The 21854-nt window shown below is 30.4% G+C and overlaps 2 protein-coding genes across 7 annotated transcripts in view; one reads left to right on the top strand and one right to left on the bottom strand.

Annotated features, from left to right (window-relative positions):
- LOC103313388 (hypothetical protein) overlaps positions 1-21854 on the bottom strand; it is a 75844-nt gene that overhangs the window by 16042 nt on the left and 37948 nt on the right. The window contains exon 3 of one of the 3 annotated variants that reach the window (XR_010335232.1): positions 13466-15386. The exons of the other annotated variants lie outside the window; for them this stretch is intronic. The gene's annotated coding sequence lies outside the window, so the exon portion shown is untranslated. Of the gene's footprint in view, positions 1-13465; positions 15387-21854 lie in introns of those variants that run through there. 3 annotated transcript variants of the gene reach the window in all.
- The window catches only part of LOC661026 (calcium/calmodulin-dependent protein kinase kinase 2), a 42929-nt gene that overhangs the window by 12076 nt on the left and 8999 nt on the right, over positions 1-21854 (top strand). Inside the window, exons 3-5 of one of the 4 annotated variants that reach the window (XM_064358518.1) lie at positions 9464-9533; positions 18535-19000; positions 21378-21431. In XM_064358518.1, coding sequence (XP_064214588.1) covers positions 9464-9533; positions 18535-19000; positions 21378-21431 — 590 coding nt within the window. Of the gene's footprint in view, positions 1-9463; positions 9534-13371; positions 13460-18534; positions 19001-21377; positions 21432-21854 lie in introns of those variants that run through there. The other 3 variants (XM_064358521.1, XM_064358520.1, XM_064358519.1) reach the window with 3 other exon arrangements.

A 21854-nucleotide genomic window follows, 5' to 3' on the forward strand; every position in this document is an offset into this window, starting at 1 on the left:
ATCTACACCGAATAACCGTGAATGTCATTCAATTATACATATCTATGGAATTTTTTTCGAGTTTTAAAACTTTTTTTTTGAATAAACTAAGATAAATTTTAGTTAAGAATGAGTTAGATCAATATTGCACCTTTCCCGCTAAACTAAAGTAAATGTAATGTTGCAAGAGCCAGCTCGTATTATTAAAAATGAGGTAATCAGAAAATATTACCTTCAACTTTATGCAGCTCAAGTGTAAATTATGTGTTTACTGTTAATAAACGAAAACTAGAACACAACAAATAAGTTAAATCAGTTTTAATGATGCATTAATGCTTATACTTGTTTATGATAATTATTTTGATTACAATTTGTTTAAAATCGTGAAATAAATAATTACGTGATTCAATAGGTCACCACATATCCTAGTTTTTGTCTTATTTGCTTATCAAAAATTTAGCAAAACTTCTGATTCAACCCGATTATTGACTCGCTATTCATCAAGGTTCACATACGTTGTTGACTCTTCATTCCCTTGTCAATAGAAGCAATCTGAAACTTTGGCATTAATATGAAAAGTTCGACGACTCTTTGTCGGAATTTTCAAACTTTCCCCTCAAACTATTTCACGGAAAATGCTAAAACTTCCGCTGATTGATCCGATCGGAGGCGAGATTTGATCGACTGGAATTGTTTAACACAAAACCGCATACTGCAGTCAGAATTGTGCAGCATACAGGGTGTTCCAACAAATTGCTTTTCAGAAAATTAATCCAAAACCATAGATACTAACTTCCCGACTCACATAGACTTATTTTTAATTTTTAAATATACAGGGTGTGTCCAAAATTTGCTCCAACACAAACGTGTTTATTTAATGGAACAGCCTAGATTTTTGGCATTTTTGGATGTAGTTTTTTCAAATAATAAAGTACTCAAAAAAAAGAAAATTTCGTTTATATTGCATTTTTTTGACGAATTTTTGGCACCAAAGTGGAGGCTGCACCCTCTATATCTCAAAAATAATAAACATTTGGATAAGGCAAGTCGAGTTATTTTGATTTATTTGAGATTTACTATCACCCCTTAAAATAATATATATTTTTGCATGATTAGATTCTACGCAAAAAAATAATGTAACTTTATATAAACTATTATGTGTCTATCTCTATTCGTTTCGAAATTATTCAATTTTTCCTTATAGAAAAGACCAATTTTTGAAAAATCGCTGCAAAGTCGCCTATGAATATTTTTGGGCAAATTTACAACATAAAAACTCAGAATATCCTGTAATATTCGACTTTTACTTGAAACACTTGAAATAATGTACAGGGTGTGCCAAAACGCAAAAAGTTGAATAACTCATTTTTTCTATGGAACACCATGTATTTCTTTACATGTGTCGATTGCATTTTTTGTAAGCTTTCCATTGATATGCGGTTTTTATAGCAAATTTACAATATTTCTTAAGTGTTCAAAAAAATAAAAAGTATATTTTTTATTTATTTTATTAATAATTCTTGAAGAGTGAAATTCATTTATGTATCAGGTAATAATTAGATTACTTGTGTAATTAGTCACATTAGTACATATCAAAAAATTAATTACCAGTTGACTATCAGATTCTAGGCTAAGATATTGTCTTGTAATAAAATATATTTTTTTGAAAAATCTCAAAAAATATTTTAAATTTGCTATGCAAGCCCTATACCGTTAGAAAGTTTATCAAAAATGCTATCGACACATTTAATAAAATACAGTGTGTTCCATTTGAAAAAAATGAGTTATTGAACTTTTTACGTTTTGGCACACCCTGTATATTATCTGCGTGCTTTAACTAAAAGTCGTCTATTTCCTAAAACTATAAGGTATTCTTAGTTTTTCTGTTGCAAATTTATCGGAAAATATTTATAAGCGACTTTGTAGTGATTTTTTAAAAATTGGTCTTTTTTATAACGAAAAGTTGAATAATTCCGAAACGAAAAGAGATAGACCTATAATAGTTTATATAAAGTTACATTATTTTTTGCGTAGAATGAATTATGCAAAAATATATAGGGTGTTCCATTTAAAAAAATATAACTTTGGTTCACCACTCTGTATACAACACCCTGTGTATAATAAAAATGTTTTTAGTTTATAGACCGATTACACACTGCTGGGTCAGCCCTGTACAACTTTCAAATTCACCTTGTATTTTTGTAACCCAGTCTATTTGCTGTTTCAAAACTATAAAAACGACTCTCAAAATCAGCTGTTATAAATTATGCAAACTTCAAAAAATCAATAGCTAATGTAATTTATACTGTCAATAAAATATGTAATAATTAAAACCTATTTTATAATTTTATCAATCTTATAAAAAAAAAATTGGTAAAATGTGACGTTTGCGTTTTTATAGTTTTGAAACATCTAATAGAAGGCTTAAATTTTTTTGGTTCAAAATTTCTAACTATACTTTACTGTATTTACATTAAACATTTAGTTATATCCTCCAAAATTTTATTTGAAGGCTTATTTGGTTGGATTCTGCAATTGTGTGCTAAATAATTCCTGCAGCAGCATTGAAATCTCGCCGAGTACTGAAACGGAAAGTGATTTTGTACAAATGAGGCATTTCACTCCGATAATAAACTTATCAGAGGCTGTGGCCGCATGATTAATAAAACAAACACGTAATCGGACGTGGACAGCATAACAGTTGATGGAAGTTAAGGTGAACGGAGCTCATTGTTAAGTGAGAACATCTGCGGCCAAGGAGATCCACCAATAAAGGACATCCGCTAAGGTTACTACGAGGTTTTTGACATTTCGGAGAGTTTTAATGCACCTCTACCTCCGCGTTAATCATAATATTGCAGTTATTACAATAATAATAAAGTGTTTTTTCGTAATTTAGATCTGTCTCGAATTTCAAACGGTTTCAGTTTTCTGACAAAATACTCATTCAGTTTGCGCTTTCTGTATTTTGAGAAGATATCAAAGAACCGTCCCTGCTCCATATAGGCGGCTTCCATTTACAGCAGCGGAATTCGGCATTGAAATGCTTAAAGTGTTATCCTTCCTGTTGTATGCAAATATAGCTTAATTACAGGGTTCAATCACTCAACTGTCTGAGACGAGGAATTTTTTAATCGGAGGAATTGAACGGAAATAAATAACTTGGTACATACTTGATTTTTTAACTAATAGAATTTACTGATAAATGAGGAGAAAAAGTTAGTTTTTCCAATTACGGCATGTGAAAGAATTTACAACTCTTCGCATGGTTGTAATAATTGTCCTTATGATCATTAATCATGAAAAAAATTGGTGTGAAACTTGTTTGGAATGCGTTTAGTTTCTTTAAGATAGAAGGTATGTACAGGGTGTTTCATACAATTTTACGAGGCGTGCGCCTAATGTTCGCACCCAAACCTACAAAAGTCACAAACCACTTGATACAAAAAGACACATTTAATTATTTATCTTTTGTATTTTATTTTGTATAATGAAGGGGTGAACAAACTAGAGAAGACTATACAATTTTTCAAAATTTCTTAACAAATTCGTATCGGAATTTGTATCTATTGTTGGCATTTTATGGGCGCAGAATTCGTAAAATTATGTGAAACACCCTGTATTTAGTTATACTCGTACGTAATACAGGATTATTCACACAAAAATCGCCAAATCAGGTAAAAATGTAACAAAAAATACACTTCAGAACGCATAAGTTCTTAGTTTATATTTAAAAATTAAAACAAAAATTCAAGCCATCTATGACCTCTTGAAAGAATACATTTGTCATTCGAGAGTTTAGTCGAAATATAATTATTATTTTCACAGTTTTTTGAACTTTATTTTGTTCTATGTAACAAATTGCAGAGAAAAAAAAACGCAATTTAAAAAAAATTAAAAAAAAAAGAAAAAACTATAGAAAAAGACGTTACAATATTAATTTAATTATTTATTTTTTGTATTTTATTTTGTATAATGAAGGGGTGAACAAACTAGAGAAGACTATACAATTTTTCAAAATTTCTTAACAAATTCGTATCGGAATTTGAATCTATTGTTGGCATTTTATGGGCGCAGAATTCGTAAAATTATGTGAAACACCCTGTATTTAGTTATACTCGTACGTAATACAGGATTATTCACACAAGAATCGCCAAATCAGGTAAAAATGTAACAAAAAATACACTTCAGAACGCATAAGTTCTTAGTTTATATTTAAAAATTAAAAGAAAAATCCAAGCCATCTATGACCTCTAGAAAGAATACATTTGTCATTCGAGAGTTTAGTCGAAATATAATTATTATTTTCACAGTTTTTTGAACTTTATTTTGTTCTATGTAACAAATTGCAGAGAAAAAAAACGAAATTTAAAAAAAAAATAAAAAAAAGAAAAAACTATAGAAAAAGACGTTACAATATTAAAAAATTGGTTCCAAAATATATATATAACGAACATTCATTGGTTTAGGTGCCATGAATATTAAAAAAGTGATTTTGTCAAAAAATTCAACCTAATTATAGCAAAAACTAAGCAAAATCGGCCAATAAAAGTTTATCCCAAAAACCTTCACATTGATAACTTTGTTCAAAAATGCCTTTTTGGTTAACAGTTAAGTTCAAGAGTGGCGAAAAGTTAAAAAAAGTTATTTTCAATCCGTTAATCCTTCAAATTAATATATTGGAATTTGTAAATTTAATGAATCAAGACGATAAAATTTGACTTTATCTTCGGGCGCGAGCTCAGTCTTAAAAGGTTGGGAAGATAAGGGTGAATTTTAACGTTGTATGGAATAGAAATTTTTATTCCAATCTCCATTACTGAGTTATTTTGTTAGAAAATTAAAATAAAAAGGTCAAAAAATGTCAAAAACAGAAAATCATATTTCTCTAGACGATAAAGTTTCATTTTGTCATGAAGTAATCAGTGGATAAAATGCCATTTTACCGTTTACACTGGAATAAAATAAATTTAAAACATTATTTTATTTCCTCGTGCGGTTAAAGTACTATTTTATCTACCCTTACGGTTAAAGTGGTATTTTATCTACTCAAAAAAATTGAGAAAGAAATCGTTTAACCTCAGCTGTTTTGTTTTAATATTTTAATATTTAAAGGTCAATAGTAAGCTTGGCGCTGGGACACCCTGTATATGTTTCATGTGCCTTTTTGACAGAGAATTGCTATATATTTTTTCCAATTTGGTTTAGAATTTTTATAAAATTTCATCGTTCCGACTAGTCTTTCAGCAGCAAGTGTTTATTTCCAAGACCAGGTTAAATTTGTTAACTTTGAAAGCTTTTGAATTTTCCATAAACCTGTCACTTAACGGATTTACCAAAGTTTCGTCGTAGACACGAACTGAATGCGAATTTCCACATGCACTTGACTTAAGAATGCGAGAAATGGAGCTTTACAATGATTACGTAGAATTTAGCCACGTGACAAAACATTTCCCACACAAAAGCTTTGTGAACGTTTCATTGTGGGGAATTGACAGTTCAATCAGATTTATTTTAGCATTCAGATGAGATCACATTTGGAAAACAATTAAAATTACTCAAGGGATTTAATTTTTTTTCGAACAGTGGCGGCCCTTAGATAAGTTGATACACTTCGTCCAAGTCAATCCAGGATAAGGACTCTTCAAATGTGCAAGATTGTAGCGCTCGAGTGCTTGCATTCAACTTGGAGGGTTTTTGAGTATTTGTTCTTAGCCTTTCAGATGAGACTAAAAATTCCCGAATATTTCCTTTTATTGCTTCTCGGAAAATTTACGATTTCGATGCTAGTTATGCAAATGTACGCGTTTATCGCTCAAGCTTAGTCCCAGTTTGTAAGTCATAACCTCTTTATTCTCTTAAGCGCAGTTCTTATAAAGGTTATGACATGCAAAATAACAATTCGTTTGCTCGGCGCAAACGTTAAATTTAGAACAATTTGCATGGTATCGTTGAATTATGCTAATTTTCTACTATTGCCACCACCTGATGCCCGTATTACTTTAACAGTCCACTCTTAAAGTGAAAAAAAAATTCTGGAAAATTGCTGCTCTCACTCGTTTTGGCAAAGATTATGCTTGTTAAACAAAATCGGGCTTTTCATAACTGTTATAGAAAAAAACAATAATAAAATAGTTTAAACCTAATGAGTTTCCCACATGAGCACTTTGTTTGCCCCACGAGCGCAGCGAGTGCTGCATGAAGTGCGAATGTGGGAAATTGTGTACAAACAAGTTGGGTACGATATTTTTTGTAACGAATGTCTCAAAAAAAATAAAAAAATTTTTTTTTGATAATTTAGTTTTTTTTGCTTGGTTGGTAACATGTCAATTATCAAATTGGCATGAGCTGTCACTTATAAAAAACTATCGTTTTGCCTTAAAGTTTTATGATCATTGTGTTCATGATTTTTAATGTTTTACCGTTATTTTTTGAAGTATTTTTGTGTAACATGAGATCAAAAATGTACTCAATCGGAGCAAGTCTTGAAAGCCACATCTAAAAACTAGTATAACATAACCATAAGTGTGGCCGTAAATAAACGGCTAAATTGTGGCTAAAATTCCGCAGGCACAGCTTGCTCTAATTCAGGATATTTTTGATCTCATGGTATTAATTGTCAGTGACTGTCTTTGATTATTTAACAATGCAAATTTTTAGCCTTTATTTAATAATTTTTTTTATCTTCACTAACATAATTGTTGATAAATTGTTTTTACATTTATTTTGAATTTTAAATAAGTTGCCAGCGGCATAAGTTATGCCCAAATTCGGCGCCACTTTTAATGAATGTTACGCTCGAGTTGCACAAAAGCAATTATAGTAATGGTGTTTGGCAGTTGTACCCTCAAACAAAATTGTGAAAAGTTTTTCAGGATACTTTTACTTTTTGTGCTTTCAGTTGCTTAATACTCGCCTCGGTTTAATCACTCTTGAAACAAACCTATCATTAGAAGTATGATTTGTGCTTGTAAATTACAAGATGTAGAGAAAGTTTCCAATTGGAATATCAACACTGCTTTAAATTAAGTTATTATTATAAAGCAATTACATTATTATTTATGGCGTCAGATACTGTTTTTTAAAGTTTAATTTGTCCCAAATTTAAGTAGAAATTATTTATTTTGAAACAGCTGAGAAATTATTCAGTCCATGGCTCATTTTACTGATTGCGAGTTTGATGCCACAATCAATAATCTGTAAACGGCGGTAATCAAGATGTTCATCTAGGCGAGCATTCACTAATTGAAAATCTTTAGAACAACTTTGCTTTTCATAAAATTCAATACTTACTAATTAAATAAATACGCTACACATTTAATTCACTTCGGTGTACCGTTTCAGTCAGTTTCCGCATTCAATAATACTTTCAATTGATTTTCCGTCACAGAATTGTTATTGTTAATTAATTGTGCAGAAAACAAAAACATGTAAATTGTGGTGAGGTTAAATATTGTTTGAATAAAGCTATTCACCGGAAAAAAAACTGAAATAGTTTCAGATACAAGGACAGATAGCAACAATAGTTCCGTGTGAAACGTAAATCTGATACATTTCAACAATAGCATTGACTTTTAAGTTGCAAAGTTTAAAGTTACATTAACAATAATTTCTAATAAATTTTATAAATAACTGATGTTCATTTTTTGATTACAAAAAATATGGGGAAACTAAAAAGCTGAAATACTGAGAAACTTAAAGTCTCTTGTTAAAATAAATAATATTTTTTTCTATAGCAGATATTAAAGTGAGCGTTCTTAAAATAATTTTTTAAATATTGCCAACTGTTCGTATAATAATTTTGGAGGAACTTCGACAGCACAGTAGGCTTATGTCAAACAATCGAAAATTTTTAGGAATATACATACTTGATTTTTTATATAAATTATACTGTCCGGTAATTTAAATTAGAAGTATTTATAGGGATTATTCAAAAATATTGAACCCCAGGAAGGAGTTGAAATTATAAATACAGGGTTAGTCTACTAAATGTATTTTTTTTACTACAGGGTTATTCATCTGCAAGTTTTTTGAATGTAAACAGCTATCTGTTAAATGTTACAAGAGCTGTCATTTCCATTAACTAAAATAAATAAATATGACTTAAAAATTTAACTTTGAAAAAGGCTCAAACAATTTTTTTTTCATAGTAACTTAACTTTTAATTCAGTTTGATGACCTTTATCACCACCCAAGAAATTGGACAAAACTTTTGAATCACTCTGTATATCTCAAAAACAAATATCGCACAGAATTCAGCGCTTATTATTAAATAATTTGTATTTTTAATTATAAAATTAATTAATTAATAATTACTATTAAGTAGCTAGAAACGAATGTAAAAGTTGTATATGAATTTTTTGCTCTAAAACATCATTTAAGATTCATAAAATCATAACATTTTGTTTAATTAGTATTTTCATTTTTTTATTTTTATTTTTTTTTAGTGTTTTATCTTCGACGAAATCAAATAAATATGTTTTCAAGGACAAATAACACATAGTTATAAGGAAGGGTAGAAAAATTCTGAAAAAAATCACATGTATAGAGAAAATATTTGAGATATAGTAAGAAATACTTTTAACAGACTCACCCTGTATAGTCCACTCAAATGAGCCTTCATATCAAAAGTTTTATATACTTGAATTTTTATATTAATTACAGTTTACAGTAAAATTATTTATGTATATATGAATAAAATTATATATATAAAGGGTTTTGTCAAACAAAGTAGGTAAGAGCTAGGAAAAATAAATTTTAAAGCGTACAATTTTACATAAAAAATGTTTGACTTTTATTAAATTTAAAAAAATTAAAATTCCAATTCAGAAAAGTTGTACAGTCACGATCAGAAAGAATGACACTTCTGCAAATCTTTCCGATGTGTCATTCTTTTTGATCGTGATTGTACTTCTAACCACTCTAACTCTATTAATAAAGCACATTTTATCCTGTACCTACAGTTTTTCCTAGATTTTATTTATTATTTTATTTTGAATAATCTTGAAAAAAATTCTAAAGCGCCAGTTTTTTAATCTTCTCAAGTTTGTTTATTAAGAGAAATGTAAAACCGACACTTCGGTCCGTCTGAGTGAAATGATAAAAATTCAACTTCCCATCCGCGTCAAAAGGTATTAAAGCGCTTATATTTTAGCTCTCCAATTTCGTCCAAATTTATTGCCCGACTAAATATCGATCATTTGTGTGTGAGGATTTGTAATGAAAAAGGCCAAAAAAAGAACAAAACGTAAATTATTCTTTTCGTTCTTTTGTACCTGCTGCAGGAACAATTTAACAAAAACTTAAATGACGTTAGAATTGTATAACGAACGTAAATCCGGGTCACCGATAATTGAAAAACAACAAAAAAACAGCCTTATCACCGCCACCTTTGACATCGCTCTATCGACCATTTTGTGAAACAACTGTTGTGTTATCACAAAATTTCAGCTTCCTGATGCTTATCTAACAAACTCTGTTGCAGCAAAATTATGGCAAGATGGAGGCTGCGCTTGTCGAAAAACGAGGCCTCCGAAAATCGGCGATATTCCAAGGTGAGTAATGAATGACACATAATGAAGCGTTTCCATTTGTTATTCTTGCATTAAAATTTCCATTTTTTTTTGCATGAGCAGCGAACTGAATAATGTAGGAATTCCCAGGTGTGGGGAAATTGATCCGAATATCTCTCTCCGAGCACTATTCACGCGAAAAGTGTTCGACTAGTAAAGAATTTTTCATTTTTGCTTTGTTGAATATGACAGGCCAAGTGGAGGTTTATAACAAATTAATCATTGAAACGTACGAAACGTTTAGCTGTGATGGACTTATTTAAGAGTGAAATGTAATTATAAAGTTGCGGAAAATTATTAGTACAACCATTTGTCTGACTCGAACAGCCTTTAATAATAGCACACTCTGTTTCAGCGAGACCACGGCTGTCAGTGGGTCAATATAAGTTGGCTGTTGAAACTAATTTACTTTATTCAAATAAACTAGTCTCATATTCCTTTTGGTGGCCAAGTTCAGCTCACAGGTGGTTTTTTATTGCCACCTATTTTAAAACAAAAGTTTTGGTAACAAACGACATTAAACTTTTATATGAATTTATTTTTTATCAAACATTTTTGAAATTCTTTTAATGTGGCTAATTTAAAAAGGTTAAGAAATATATAAAAAAAATACGAGGGATAATCATTAAATTTTTGTTCGTAACAACAACAAAAAAATATTTTGTAAGAAATATATATTAAATGCTAATATTATACAGGGTGACTCACGGGTGAGTGTTTTAAAAAAACATAATTTTGGGTCACCACCCTGTATACAACACCCTGTGTATAATAAAAATATTTGTGGTTTGTGGACTTTATAAGACGATCTATCGGATAATGAAAACGCGTGGCAATATTTCAACAAAAAAATTATAGACTGATCATGCACCCCTGGGTCACCCTGTATTTATACCTGGTTATGTATATTTTATCAGGAAATTGAAAAAATGTGGTCTCGTCAACTTTATAATTTTACAGTTTTCAAATTTAAGTAATTTTAATTATCAAATTATATATCACATTAACCACTCGGCTTCGCCTCGTGAGCAATCTTTTTTGCATGTGTAATATCCACCTTGCCCGCTAGATAAGTCGCTCAACTCTCCAACAACTTAATTATCAAATTATATATTACATTAACCACTCGGATTCGCCTCGTGAACTATCTTTTTTGCGGGTAATATCCACCTTGCCCGCTAGATAAGTCGCTCAACTCTCCAACAACTTAATTATCAAATTATATATCACATTAACCACTCGGATTCGCCTCGTGAACTATCTTTTTTGCGTGTAATATCCACCTTGCCCGCTAGATAAGTCGCTCAACTCTCCAACAACTTAATTATCAAATTATATATTACATTAACCACTCGGATTCGCCTCGTGAACTATCTTTTTTGCGGGTAATATCCACCTTGCCCGCTAGATAAGTCGCTCAACTCTCCAACAACTTAATTATCAAATTATATATCACATTAACCACTCGGATTCGCCTCGTGAACTATCTTTTTTGCGTGTAATATCCACCTTGCCCGCTAGATAAGTCGCTCAACTCTCCAACAACTTAATTATCAAATTATATATCACATTAACCACTCGGCTTCGCCTCGTGAGCTATCTTTTTTGCGTGTGTAATATCCACCTTGCCCGCTAGATAAGTCGCTCAACTCTCCAACAACTTAATTATCAAATTATATATCACATTAACCACTCGGCTTCGCCTCGTGAGCAATCTTTTTTGCATGTGTAATATCCACCTTGCCCGCTAGATAAGTCGCTCAACTCTCCAACAACTTAATTATCAAATTATATATCACATTAACCACTCGGATTCGCCTCGTGAACTATCTTTTTTGCGGGTAATATCCACCTTGCCCGCTAGATAAGTCGCTCAACTCTCCAACAACTTAATTATCAAATTATATATCACATTAACCACTCGGATTCGCCTCGTGAGCAATCTTTTTTGCATGTGTAATATCCACCTTGCCCGCTAGATAAGTCGCTCAACTCTCCAACAACTTAATTATCAAATTATATATCACATTAACCACTCGGATTCGCCTCGTGAACTATCTTTTTTGCGGGTAATATCTACCTTGCCCGCTAGATAAGTCGCTCAACTCTCCAACAACTTAATTATCAAATTATATATCACATTAACCACTCGGCTTCGCCTCGTGAGCAATCTTTTTTGCATCTGTAATATCCACCTTGCCCGCTAGATAAGTCGCTCAACTCTCCAACAACTTCATTATCAAATTATATATCACATTAACCACTCGGATTCGCCTCGTGAACTATCTTTTTTGCGGGTAATATCCACCTTGCCCGCTAGTTAAGTCGCTCAACTCTCCAACAACTTAATTATCAAATTATATATCACATTAACCACTCGGCTTCGCCTCGTGAGCTATCTTTTTTGCGTGTGTAATATCCACCTTGCCCGCTAGATAAGTCGCTCAACTCTCCAAGAACTTAATTATCAAATTATATATCACATTAACCACTCGGCTTCGCCTCGTGAGCTATCTTTTTTGCGTGTGTAATATCCACCTTGCCCGCTAGATAAGTCGCTCAACTCTCCAACAACTTAATTATCAAATTATATATCACATTAACCACTCGGCTTCGCCTCGTGAGCAATCTTTTTTGCATCTGTAATATCCACCTTGCCCGCTTCAACTCTCCAACAACTTCATTATCAAATTATATATCACATTAACCACTCGGCTTCGCCTCGTGAGCTATCTTTTTTGCGTGTGTAATATCCACCTTGCCCGCTAGATAAGTCGCTCAACTCTCCAAGAACTTAATTATCAAATTATATATCACATTAACCACTCGGCTTCGCCTCGTGAGCTATCTTTTTTGCGTGTGTAATATCCACCTTGCCCGCTAGATAAGTCGCTCAACTCTCCAACAACTTAATTATCAAATTATATATCACATTAACCACTCGGCTTCGCCTCGTGAGCAATCTTTTTTGCATCTGTAATATCCACCTTGCCCGCTAGATAAGTCGCTCAACTCTCCAACAACTTCATTATCAAATTATATATCACATTAACCACTCGGATTCGCCTCGTGAACTATCTTTTTTGCGGGTAATATCCACCTTGCCCGCTAGTTAAGTCGCTCAACTCCCCAAGAACTTAATTATCAAATTATATATCACATTAACCACTCGGCTTCGCCTCGTGAGCTATCTTTTTTGCGTGTGTAATATCCACCTTGCCCGCTAGATAAGTCGCTCAACTCTCCAACAACTTAATTATCAAATTATATATCACATTAACCACTCGGCTTCGCCTCGTGAGCTATCTTTTTTGCGTGTGTAATATCCACCTTGCCCGCTAGATAAGTCGCTCAACTCTCCAACAACTTAATTATCAAATTATATATCACATTAACCACTCGACTTCGCCTCGTGAGCTATCTTTTTTGCGTGTAATATCCACCTTGCCCGCTAGATAAGTCGCTCAACTCTCCCACAAGTCGTAGTCTTACCCGGAAGCATTGAAATGAGTTTTCCGACTTCCGCTTTTGTGCAAATTAACGTGTAATTTCAGGGATCTTGATACGTTTCAGCGTAGAAATTGGGCTTTTGTTTGTGACGTGAAACAAGGTCCGGTGGTCTCGCGCTTATCTTTCGTGTGATTTAATTATTATTATGCAAGCCATACAGGTGGAAAAGTTAATCGGTGAAAATATTCTCGATTAAAATTGGATACATCGGGAATTATTGCCGGTTCTTTCACACTCTATCCCGAAAGCTGTTCGCGCATGGCGAAGCTTTCAGTATGGAGAAAAGGGGTTGGTTAACCATGTGTACCGCGTTTTCTGTTTAGTTTGAACAAGGATTGGGTGTGCGATGTTGTACTAGTTTTGACTGAACGCTCCGGAAGAGTTGGTTTACAAGTAAGGTAGCAAATGTTTGGTTTTAATCAAGTTTTGAAAATGGAATAACTTGTTGAAGGTGTGATTTGTCTCTTTTAAGTTTTATTAAAAGTTATGAAAAAACGAAATGGCTGTAATAATTTGTAGTTGGTAAAGTATACAGGTGTTTTATAAATGAGCTGCAATACAACATGTTTTTTTTTGGATTTATTGATGTACGAGTAACTTTTAACGATGATGTTTTTATTTTTTTTGCTGGTTGATTTTGCTTTTATAAGAGTAATAATAAAATAAGTTGCGTCAATTTGAAAGAAGAAAATATGAGCTAAAATAATAATAATAAATAAATTGTAGATTCGTCTTCTAAACTTTTTGCTAAATCTGTCTCTTTTCGATATTTCTCTAAATTATTATTTTTGAAGTTATTCTGCTTTGTCTAAGATTTTCTACATTTTTTATGGACTTCCCTTTGAATTTGTTTCAAATTCTTCTCCAAATTTTTCTTCAGGCTGTACTCAGAATCTTTTCATTTCTGGATTTTTTTGATTGCTTCTTAAATTTTATCTACATTTTTTAATAAATTTGTTGTTAAATAGTTGTTTTCTAGATTCTTCCCCAAATATTTCTTTTGATATTTTTCTAAATTATATTATTGTTGAGATTCTCATTTGATTTTAGAAACTTTTTTCTGTTTTTTTAACAGACTGCCTTCTAGATATTTTCTAGATTCTTCTCCCGATTTTCCTTCAAATTTTACTCAAAATGTTTCTAGTTTTTTGTAGATGTTTATGTTTTCTAGATTCCTGTCCAGATTTTTTCATTTAAACTCTGCTGAGATAGGTTTTCCTTCGATTTTCTAAATTCTTTCCGTAACCCTATGTTTTTTTTTGGATTCTTTTCCAGGGTTTTCTTTAGACTCTAACCAAAATGTACTCTTTGTAGATTTTTCTCTAGATTATTCTTTGTTATTATTTTCAGTACACCCTCCTCTAGATCCTTTTTTCTCTACATTTCTGTGTAGATTCGTTCCTAGCTAATTATTTTCTAAACTTTTTTCACAAATGTTTCTTTTGATATTTGTCTAAATTATTGTTTGGATTTTTGTTTGATTATTGAAATTCATTCTTCTCGAGACGGACCTCTAATTTTTTCTAAATTCTTCAAATTTTTTTTAGAGCCAGAATCTCCTCTTCTATGTCGATTTTTTTCTACAGATTTTTCTTTTCTATATTCTTCACCAAATGTGAAGAAAGTAAATTTCTTTGAAGTGCTAAATTCTTCTAGAAATTCCTCTTCCAGATTCTAGGGTGAATCTTTTCTAAAATCTTTCACAAATTTTCTATTAGATTTGTTTCTTCTTTATTTTTTAGATTCTTCTATAGATTCTGTTCTAAATTATTCGTTAGATTTTTTATTTGTGTTCTAGACATATCTACTGATTTTTCCCTATTATTTTCCACACTTTTCTAGCTTCTAATATTTTTGTATTCATTTTTTGATTTTTTTCTTTCTTTTCTTGATTTCTCCTTATTCCTACATTTGGCTATGTTTTTATACTCTTTAGATTCATTTCTTGTCTACATTAAAAAAATGCGTATTCTTCCTTGATTCTTTTTAATATTTTAAAGTTTTCTTATCTTTTTTTCTTTGTACATGTTAGCTCCACAATATCCTTCATTCATCTTTTTTTTTTTTGGAGTAATTTGCTTTCAAAATTCCACTATACTATTTATGCAAACACAACAAAGATAAGAACTTTTTAATTTTCTATTATCGTCTATTTCACTGTAGATTAGTGTTAGTAAACAACATAATTTCAGTTAATTTATGTATCATTCACGTGCAGCAACCGCCAGTTATTTCATTTAATTATTTCTCAAATTCGGTCACTTTATTATCACTGTAATTATTTTAATTACTCGCCAGAGGATTCAATGTGTAAATTAAACAAACCTGTAATAAGACAAGTAATTAGTTTCTCAACTAGTCAACGCCTTTCGGGCGTCTGTCCGAAAACTTCCAATCGACTGACGTGGACGTGATTATGAATAATAATCGTGTGAATGGCAATCAAGATAACTTCAATTGATATTAAAATCCAACAGCTCTTATCTCTGGATGAATCTAAATAGAATTATTAGCCGATAATGGTGATGGTAACTGTATGTTCTAACTGGCAGACTTACGCAACTAATATTTTATCTCTCTATTGTCCTAAAACTGTAACTGAAATGTTTTGTTATGCAGATACGGACCTTCGACCATTTTTGTTTAAAACAATTTTTTTCCATTCCATTTAGTTTAATTTATTATACAATGTTTATTTTCAAATTGCTAAAACAAATCACTTATCTAATTTAAAAAATTAAAACTTTTTCAATTCAATATTTTCCGAGTTGTGTAAAGTTTTACAAGTCGTGGGTTCGTCATGAATAAAAATGCAGGAAATAACATTGAACTCGCATCTGCTTTCTCATGTTTGCTTCATCACTGCATCACCATCGATCAAAACATTCCAGTCTTGAACACGCTTTACATTTCTTGCTAAGTTTTTGTTATTATTTCTGTCTTTGAATTGAAATGCCTCAAGATTACCATGATGTACTTAGACAGAAAACTTCTAGATTTGTCTTATATTTTTTTTCTACTTTTGTTTCTATAATTTGGTTTCTAAACTCCTATATTCTTCTTTGCCTAAATTTTTCTATAGATTTCCAGTTTTTGTAGATTTTCCTCTATGTTTTTCTTTTTCTAAGTTTTTCTGTAATGTTTTTAAAATTTTTTTTGTACTATTTTTTCTACATTCTTTTTCAAATTAGTTACATGAAGCACAAAGTAATTTTCCATTATGAGTGAGACTGCAGTTAGGATGTACACATTCTAAAATACATAAACAACTTCATCTCAGTAAAAATATATTTTTATTGGTGTAAATAAAGTTGTCCCTGAATTTTGCTATACATATTCTAATCTAAACCTATAATCAAGTATGTTTCTATTAATAAATCTGTTTATTGATAAACAAATTAGTACACTTAAAGCCCAGCTATGAATATTTTAGCAAGATGTTGTTAAGTCGCGTTTTTTAAGTGCTCGTAATTGTGAAAAATTTATGTGTCCATAAAAATCATAATAAACGAACGAAAAGGGTAAAAATTAAGAAGCTTATTAAACAGCAATTTGTACGCCGCTACACTTTCACGTCATAAAAATGTGTAAATTTTAATATCGATTCAGTTCTTGAGACATTTAAAAAACACTTGAATTTATTATTTCAGTCACATTTATCGCTTGTGAAAATATTTCAAGAGGTGATAGTAGAAGTTGAAAGAAAGCAAAATAACTAAACTTGCCTGATTCGAATGTTGATGATTTCAGGAGTGCTTTAGTTTTTTACAAAAAACTGAGTTATAAGTTGAGCCAAAGCAGCAACACATAAAAAACATTTTATTTAATGCAAATAATAATTTTCTGTTTGTTATTTTTTCGTTGAAAAGAACGCTTTATATCAAGTCTAATTAATATAATTTTACAAAAAACAAAAATAGTAGTAAGATTACAAAAAATGTAAAAAATTTTTTACTAAAGAATTGTAATTTGCATTTAGAATAAATTTTTGCGGAAAGACTAAGTGAGTTACATTTATTTATTTGCTATTCCCAAAGCCCAAGACAGTAAGACAGTATATATATATATATATATATATATATATATATATTATATATATTATATATATATATAAGTATATAAGATATATATACAACACAATACAATACTAGATATATATACAAGACAGTATAAGAAGTATAAGTATAAGATACGTATATATATATACTTTTTTAAAACGTTTATATATATATATATATATATATATATATATATATATATATATATATATATATATATAAACGTTTTAAAAAAGACAAAGATATATAATATATAAGATCTGAATTTCATGGGTCACTCTAATACACTCATTCTGTATAAACTCAAAATAACGAAAAGTATACGAGAGGCAAAATAAAGAATGAAAAGAATAAAGAGAAAACAATAAGAAACTATAATAAGTAAAGTAATATACATGGTGCTCAAAAACTGGCGCACCAACTCAGTGGTACGTTATTGAGAAGCAAGTGCAGATTACGGGAAAAATGTTGAAAAAATTCCTAAAGTCATATTTTAAAAAATCTGGAGCTACAAACTTATTGTGTTAACTTCTTTAGTTTTCATTATTTTTTTATGTTTTTATGTTTCGTACCAGGTAATCGTTCCGTAACAAAACGATGAATAATTATTTTTAAATTTACTATCACATTTTAGCAGTTTTTTTAATTTAAAAAAATTAAAATTCATCAAAAAAATCACAGTTTGTAGATGTGCCAACGCTGGGAATTATTTCCTAGGAAACCGTTTCAAAAATAATTTATTTTTATTCTTGCTCAAATTCTATTGCGATCATGACTGTTAGACAACGTTGCCACATATCATTTATCTAAAATCCGTTATTTATCAATAACTTTAATACAAAGAATTTTTTTACTATTTTTACCTTTATATGTAACCAGTTCTCTACCACACACCATTGAGTTGGTGCGCCATTTTTTGAGCACGCTGTATAAAAAGTAAGTATGTGAAAAAAATACAGAAAAAATAATGTAATGATTAACCAATTGATGAAAAAATTCCAAGTTGACTTCCCCAGAGTTTTATGAGAGATGTTGTTAACGAGTAGTAGAAAAAAAATGTCCAAGTTACATAAAATATTAAACAAAAAAAAACAAAGACAAAGATCAGTATAATTAATATATAATATATAATATATAATATATAATATATAATATATAATATATAATATATAATATATAATATATAATATATAATATATAATATATAATATATAATATATAATATATAATATATAATCAATATAATATACGAGTCTTATAAGACGTTCTAGTGTGGCACGAATGGTTTTGGAGCACGACGAAGGAGTGCTCCAATAGAAAGAATGTAATATACTATTTTTTCTACTTATAAAACTACTTTCGGTTTCACAATGAACATTAGTTTTTTTTAAATTGATTTTTCTTATTAATTTCAGGCACACCGCGGTGGATGTGGACCTAAAGCCCGCCACGACGGAACCGCCATCCGGTTCAGTACTTTACCCACCGTCGTCTTTCCAATCTCCCGCCATTCCTCCCCGGTCCAATGATGTGACCCGATCCGAGCCGAACCTGAACGGTTCACAACCCGAACCTGTGATATTGAAAGCAGTGCCTTCCCTGAAAAATCTTTCGGAACATTGTCTACCCGACAAAATCTCCAAAATGCACGTCAAAGGTGCCCTTAACCACAGACTGCTATTACAATCGAAGAGTTTCGGTGTCGATAACGCACGTCCCATTTACCCTAATTGTCCCTTCTCACCCTATGTTAGTCCCAGCGGAAGTCCGAGGACCAACAGGAAAAGGCAGCCGCTTAAAGAGTCCAGAAGAGTTTCCATTGAAAAGTCTGGGACCTATTTGCAACTTAATCAGTACAAATTGATGGACTCCATCGGACAGGTTTGTGCGCCAAAAAATATTGTCTATTTTATACGACCAACAAATGTTTGTTTTTTGCAAGTTTTTTGTCTTTTCTTCACTTAAACCGTCTCTATTGTTGATTTTTGCTTCCAATATTATATCGGAAAGGTTCAAAAACTTAGTTTAATGTTTTTTATCACTACACAAAAATGGTCCGAAACTTTTGAATCACCCTGTATATTTCATGCTTGCTTGTGAATGTGGTTACGCTTATTAATAAAAAAATTTTCTTTTTGGAATTACTTTCACATTTTTCTTTGTTTCTTTTCTTTTTATTTTTTTCTTTTTTTGTGTCTCTAGGTAATTATTTTCTAAACTCTTTTCTTCATCCTTCTTGAAATGTTTCTTTCTATTTGTATGTTTTTGAGATTTTCCTTTGGTTTCTTAATTTTTTCTGTAGGTTTTTCTATACTTTCTTTTCAATTTTTTTTGGTTCTGCTCCAGATTTATTTCTTTAGATTCTACTTAGAATCTTTTCTATATAGTTTTTTTCTGGATTCTATTTTCTATTCTAATTGTTTTCTACACTTTTTTTAGATTCTTCTTTAATTCTATTCTAGATTTTCTTTATAGATTTGTCTCTAGATAATTTTCTTGCCTTTTTTCCAGATTCTTATCGAAATGTTTCTTTCGATATTACTCTAAATTATTTTTTTTATCCTTTGATTTTCTAAATTTTTCCCTAGATTTTTTATATCAGTTACTTTTTTGTTAGAAATTCCATCTATTTTTTATGTTCTTTTCTAGATTTTTCTATAGATTCTATTCAGAATCTTCTGTGTAAATTTTTTCTGGATTCTTCTTTGAAATTATTTTCTATGCTTTTCTTTACATTCTTCTTTGATTTTTTATAGATTTTTATATTGATTTGTCTATAGATAATTATGTATTTCTAAACTCTTTTCTAGAGATTTTTCTCGAAATAAGTTTCTTTTGACATTTGTTTTTTTTATGTTCTTCTTTAATTTTCTGAATTCTTCTCAATTTTTTTGTGGAGTTCCTTTTTTTTCTAGTGTTTTTTGCAGTTTTTTTTCTAACTACTCAAAATATTCACTATATAGTGTTTCCAGTGGAATTATTTACTGTATACACTCCTTTCTATTCTTTTAGTTATTTTTTTCTAGATTCTTTTCCAAATTGTTCGTTGGATATCTCTCTAAATTATTTTGATTTTTTTTATTTTCAAAATTTTTTAGGTTCTTTTATAGGCTCTCCAATTTTTTCTGCATTTTTCTCAAAATGTTTCTTTAGGCTCTCCTTTCCTTTCTTTTTTTTTCTGTAGATTTTTCGTTTCTAGACTATTTTACTCAATTTGCGATGTTTGAAAAAAATTGTTTTATTCTCTGTTAAAATTTAATTTATTGTTAAATGGACCAACCAAATTGGCTTAATTCGGTCACGTGATCAGTTAATCACGCATTTAATTGCGGATTAAATTAACGACGCTTTTATAAACTGCCCTGTTAGTTTATTTTAAGTTTATATATTCTTTTTTAATATAATAATTGAAAATTATACGAAATTGAACAATTTTTTATTTTATTGAAGTAAGTAATAAAAATTGGCTCAAAAGAAGCGTTTAACAAATGATCAACTTGCGTGTAAAACTAACAACAATTATTCAAAGTTTAATGTAAAAAAACCTCGTATAATGGTTCCACCAAATTTCAAATAAAATCAATCATAAACAACTAAATTATTAATAAAAGTAATAAGTGTACAAGGAGACCGAAGAACACAACAAAATATGACAAAATAAAATAAAAGCGTTCGAAAAGTTCGTAATATCATAGATACGGGAAATCCCAAGAGGCTTCGATTCTTTACCTAACAAAACATTATGAACAAAATATTGTAAGGAAAAGATAGACATTTTTCGCTTCTCAAAAAAAAAACAAAATTGTGCAATCATTATTGATTTAGAGAAATAAACTGGAAATGGAATTTTTATCTTTTTCGCGGCATCTGTTCAATTATTCTTTATTAAAATACCATTTATTTTTATTTAGACAGAAACAATATCGCATTGTAATTAATCCCTTTATTCCCTCTTTTACAAAGAGTAATGACGTCCATTTATTACGTACATGACTCTTTAACCCCGGTAATAATATTCCTAAGTGATGGCAGTTTTATTCGTCCTAACCGAGATGAAAAATTCTCTTGAGAATTTTGTAATTTACATTTATTTTCTAAAAATTTCCATTATGAAACGGGTAGAATAAGTAATGCCGGCTTGTTTGATGTCACCCCATTGAATTTTCATGGCATGCAGAAGTTGAGTTCGTTGTCCAAGCGAAGCTTCTTTGAATTTTTAATGTTTGTTTCCGAGCTGAATGAAATTGTTTTGTTCCAGGGGTCTTACGGTATCGTCAAATTGGCTTACAACGAGGAAGACGACACTCATTATGTAAGTAATGTGATGTAAAACACCTTTTCCGACCAACAAAATGGTAAAAGCGCTTTTTTATCGGTCTTGAGCAACACTTTTCAAACTATCGCAAAACTAATTTTGGCAAAATGATTTTAATTATTTAATCTCGAAGAGAGGGACCATTTATTTGTAAACCAAAGTTATTGTTCAACTTTGTTTTATTCATTCACAAAAAATATTCATTTAAATATCTTTCACGTTAAGTTTACGAAATACAATGTGTTCAAAAATGATTGTTCATCAAGTTGATAATAAGAACTCAAATCAATGTGCCGCTTCGTCCAAATAACTATTGTAGTTTCTCTGTCAAATCATTGAATTGGTTTTTGCTCCTTTTTTTTGTTTTTTTTTTGTGGCTAAGTTGTTATCTCGATTTGTGTATATTTCCGTGATTTTTGT

The sequence above is a fragment of the Tribolium castaneum genome, chromosome 8, assembly GCF_031307605.1.
Source record: "Tribolium castaneum strain GA2 chromosome 8, icTriCast1.1, whole genome shotgun sequence".
Classification (NCBI taxonomy): domain Eukaryota; kingdom Metazoa; phylum Arthropoda; class Insecta; order Coleoptera; family Tenebrionidae; genus Tribolium; species Tribolium castaneum.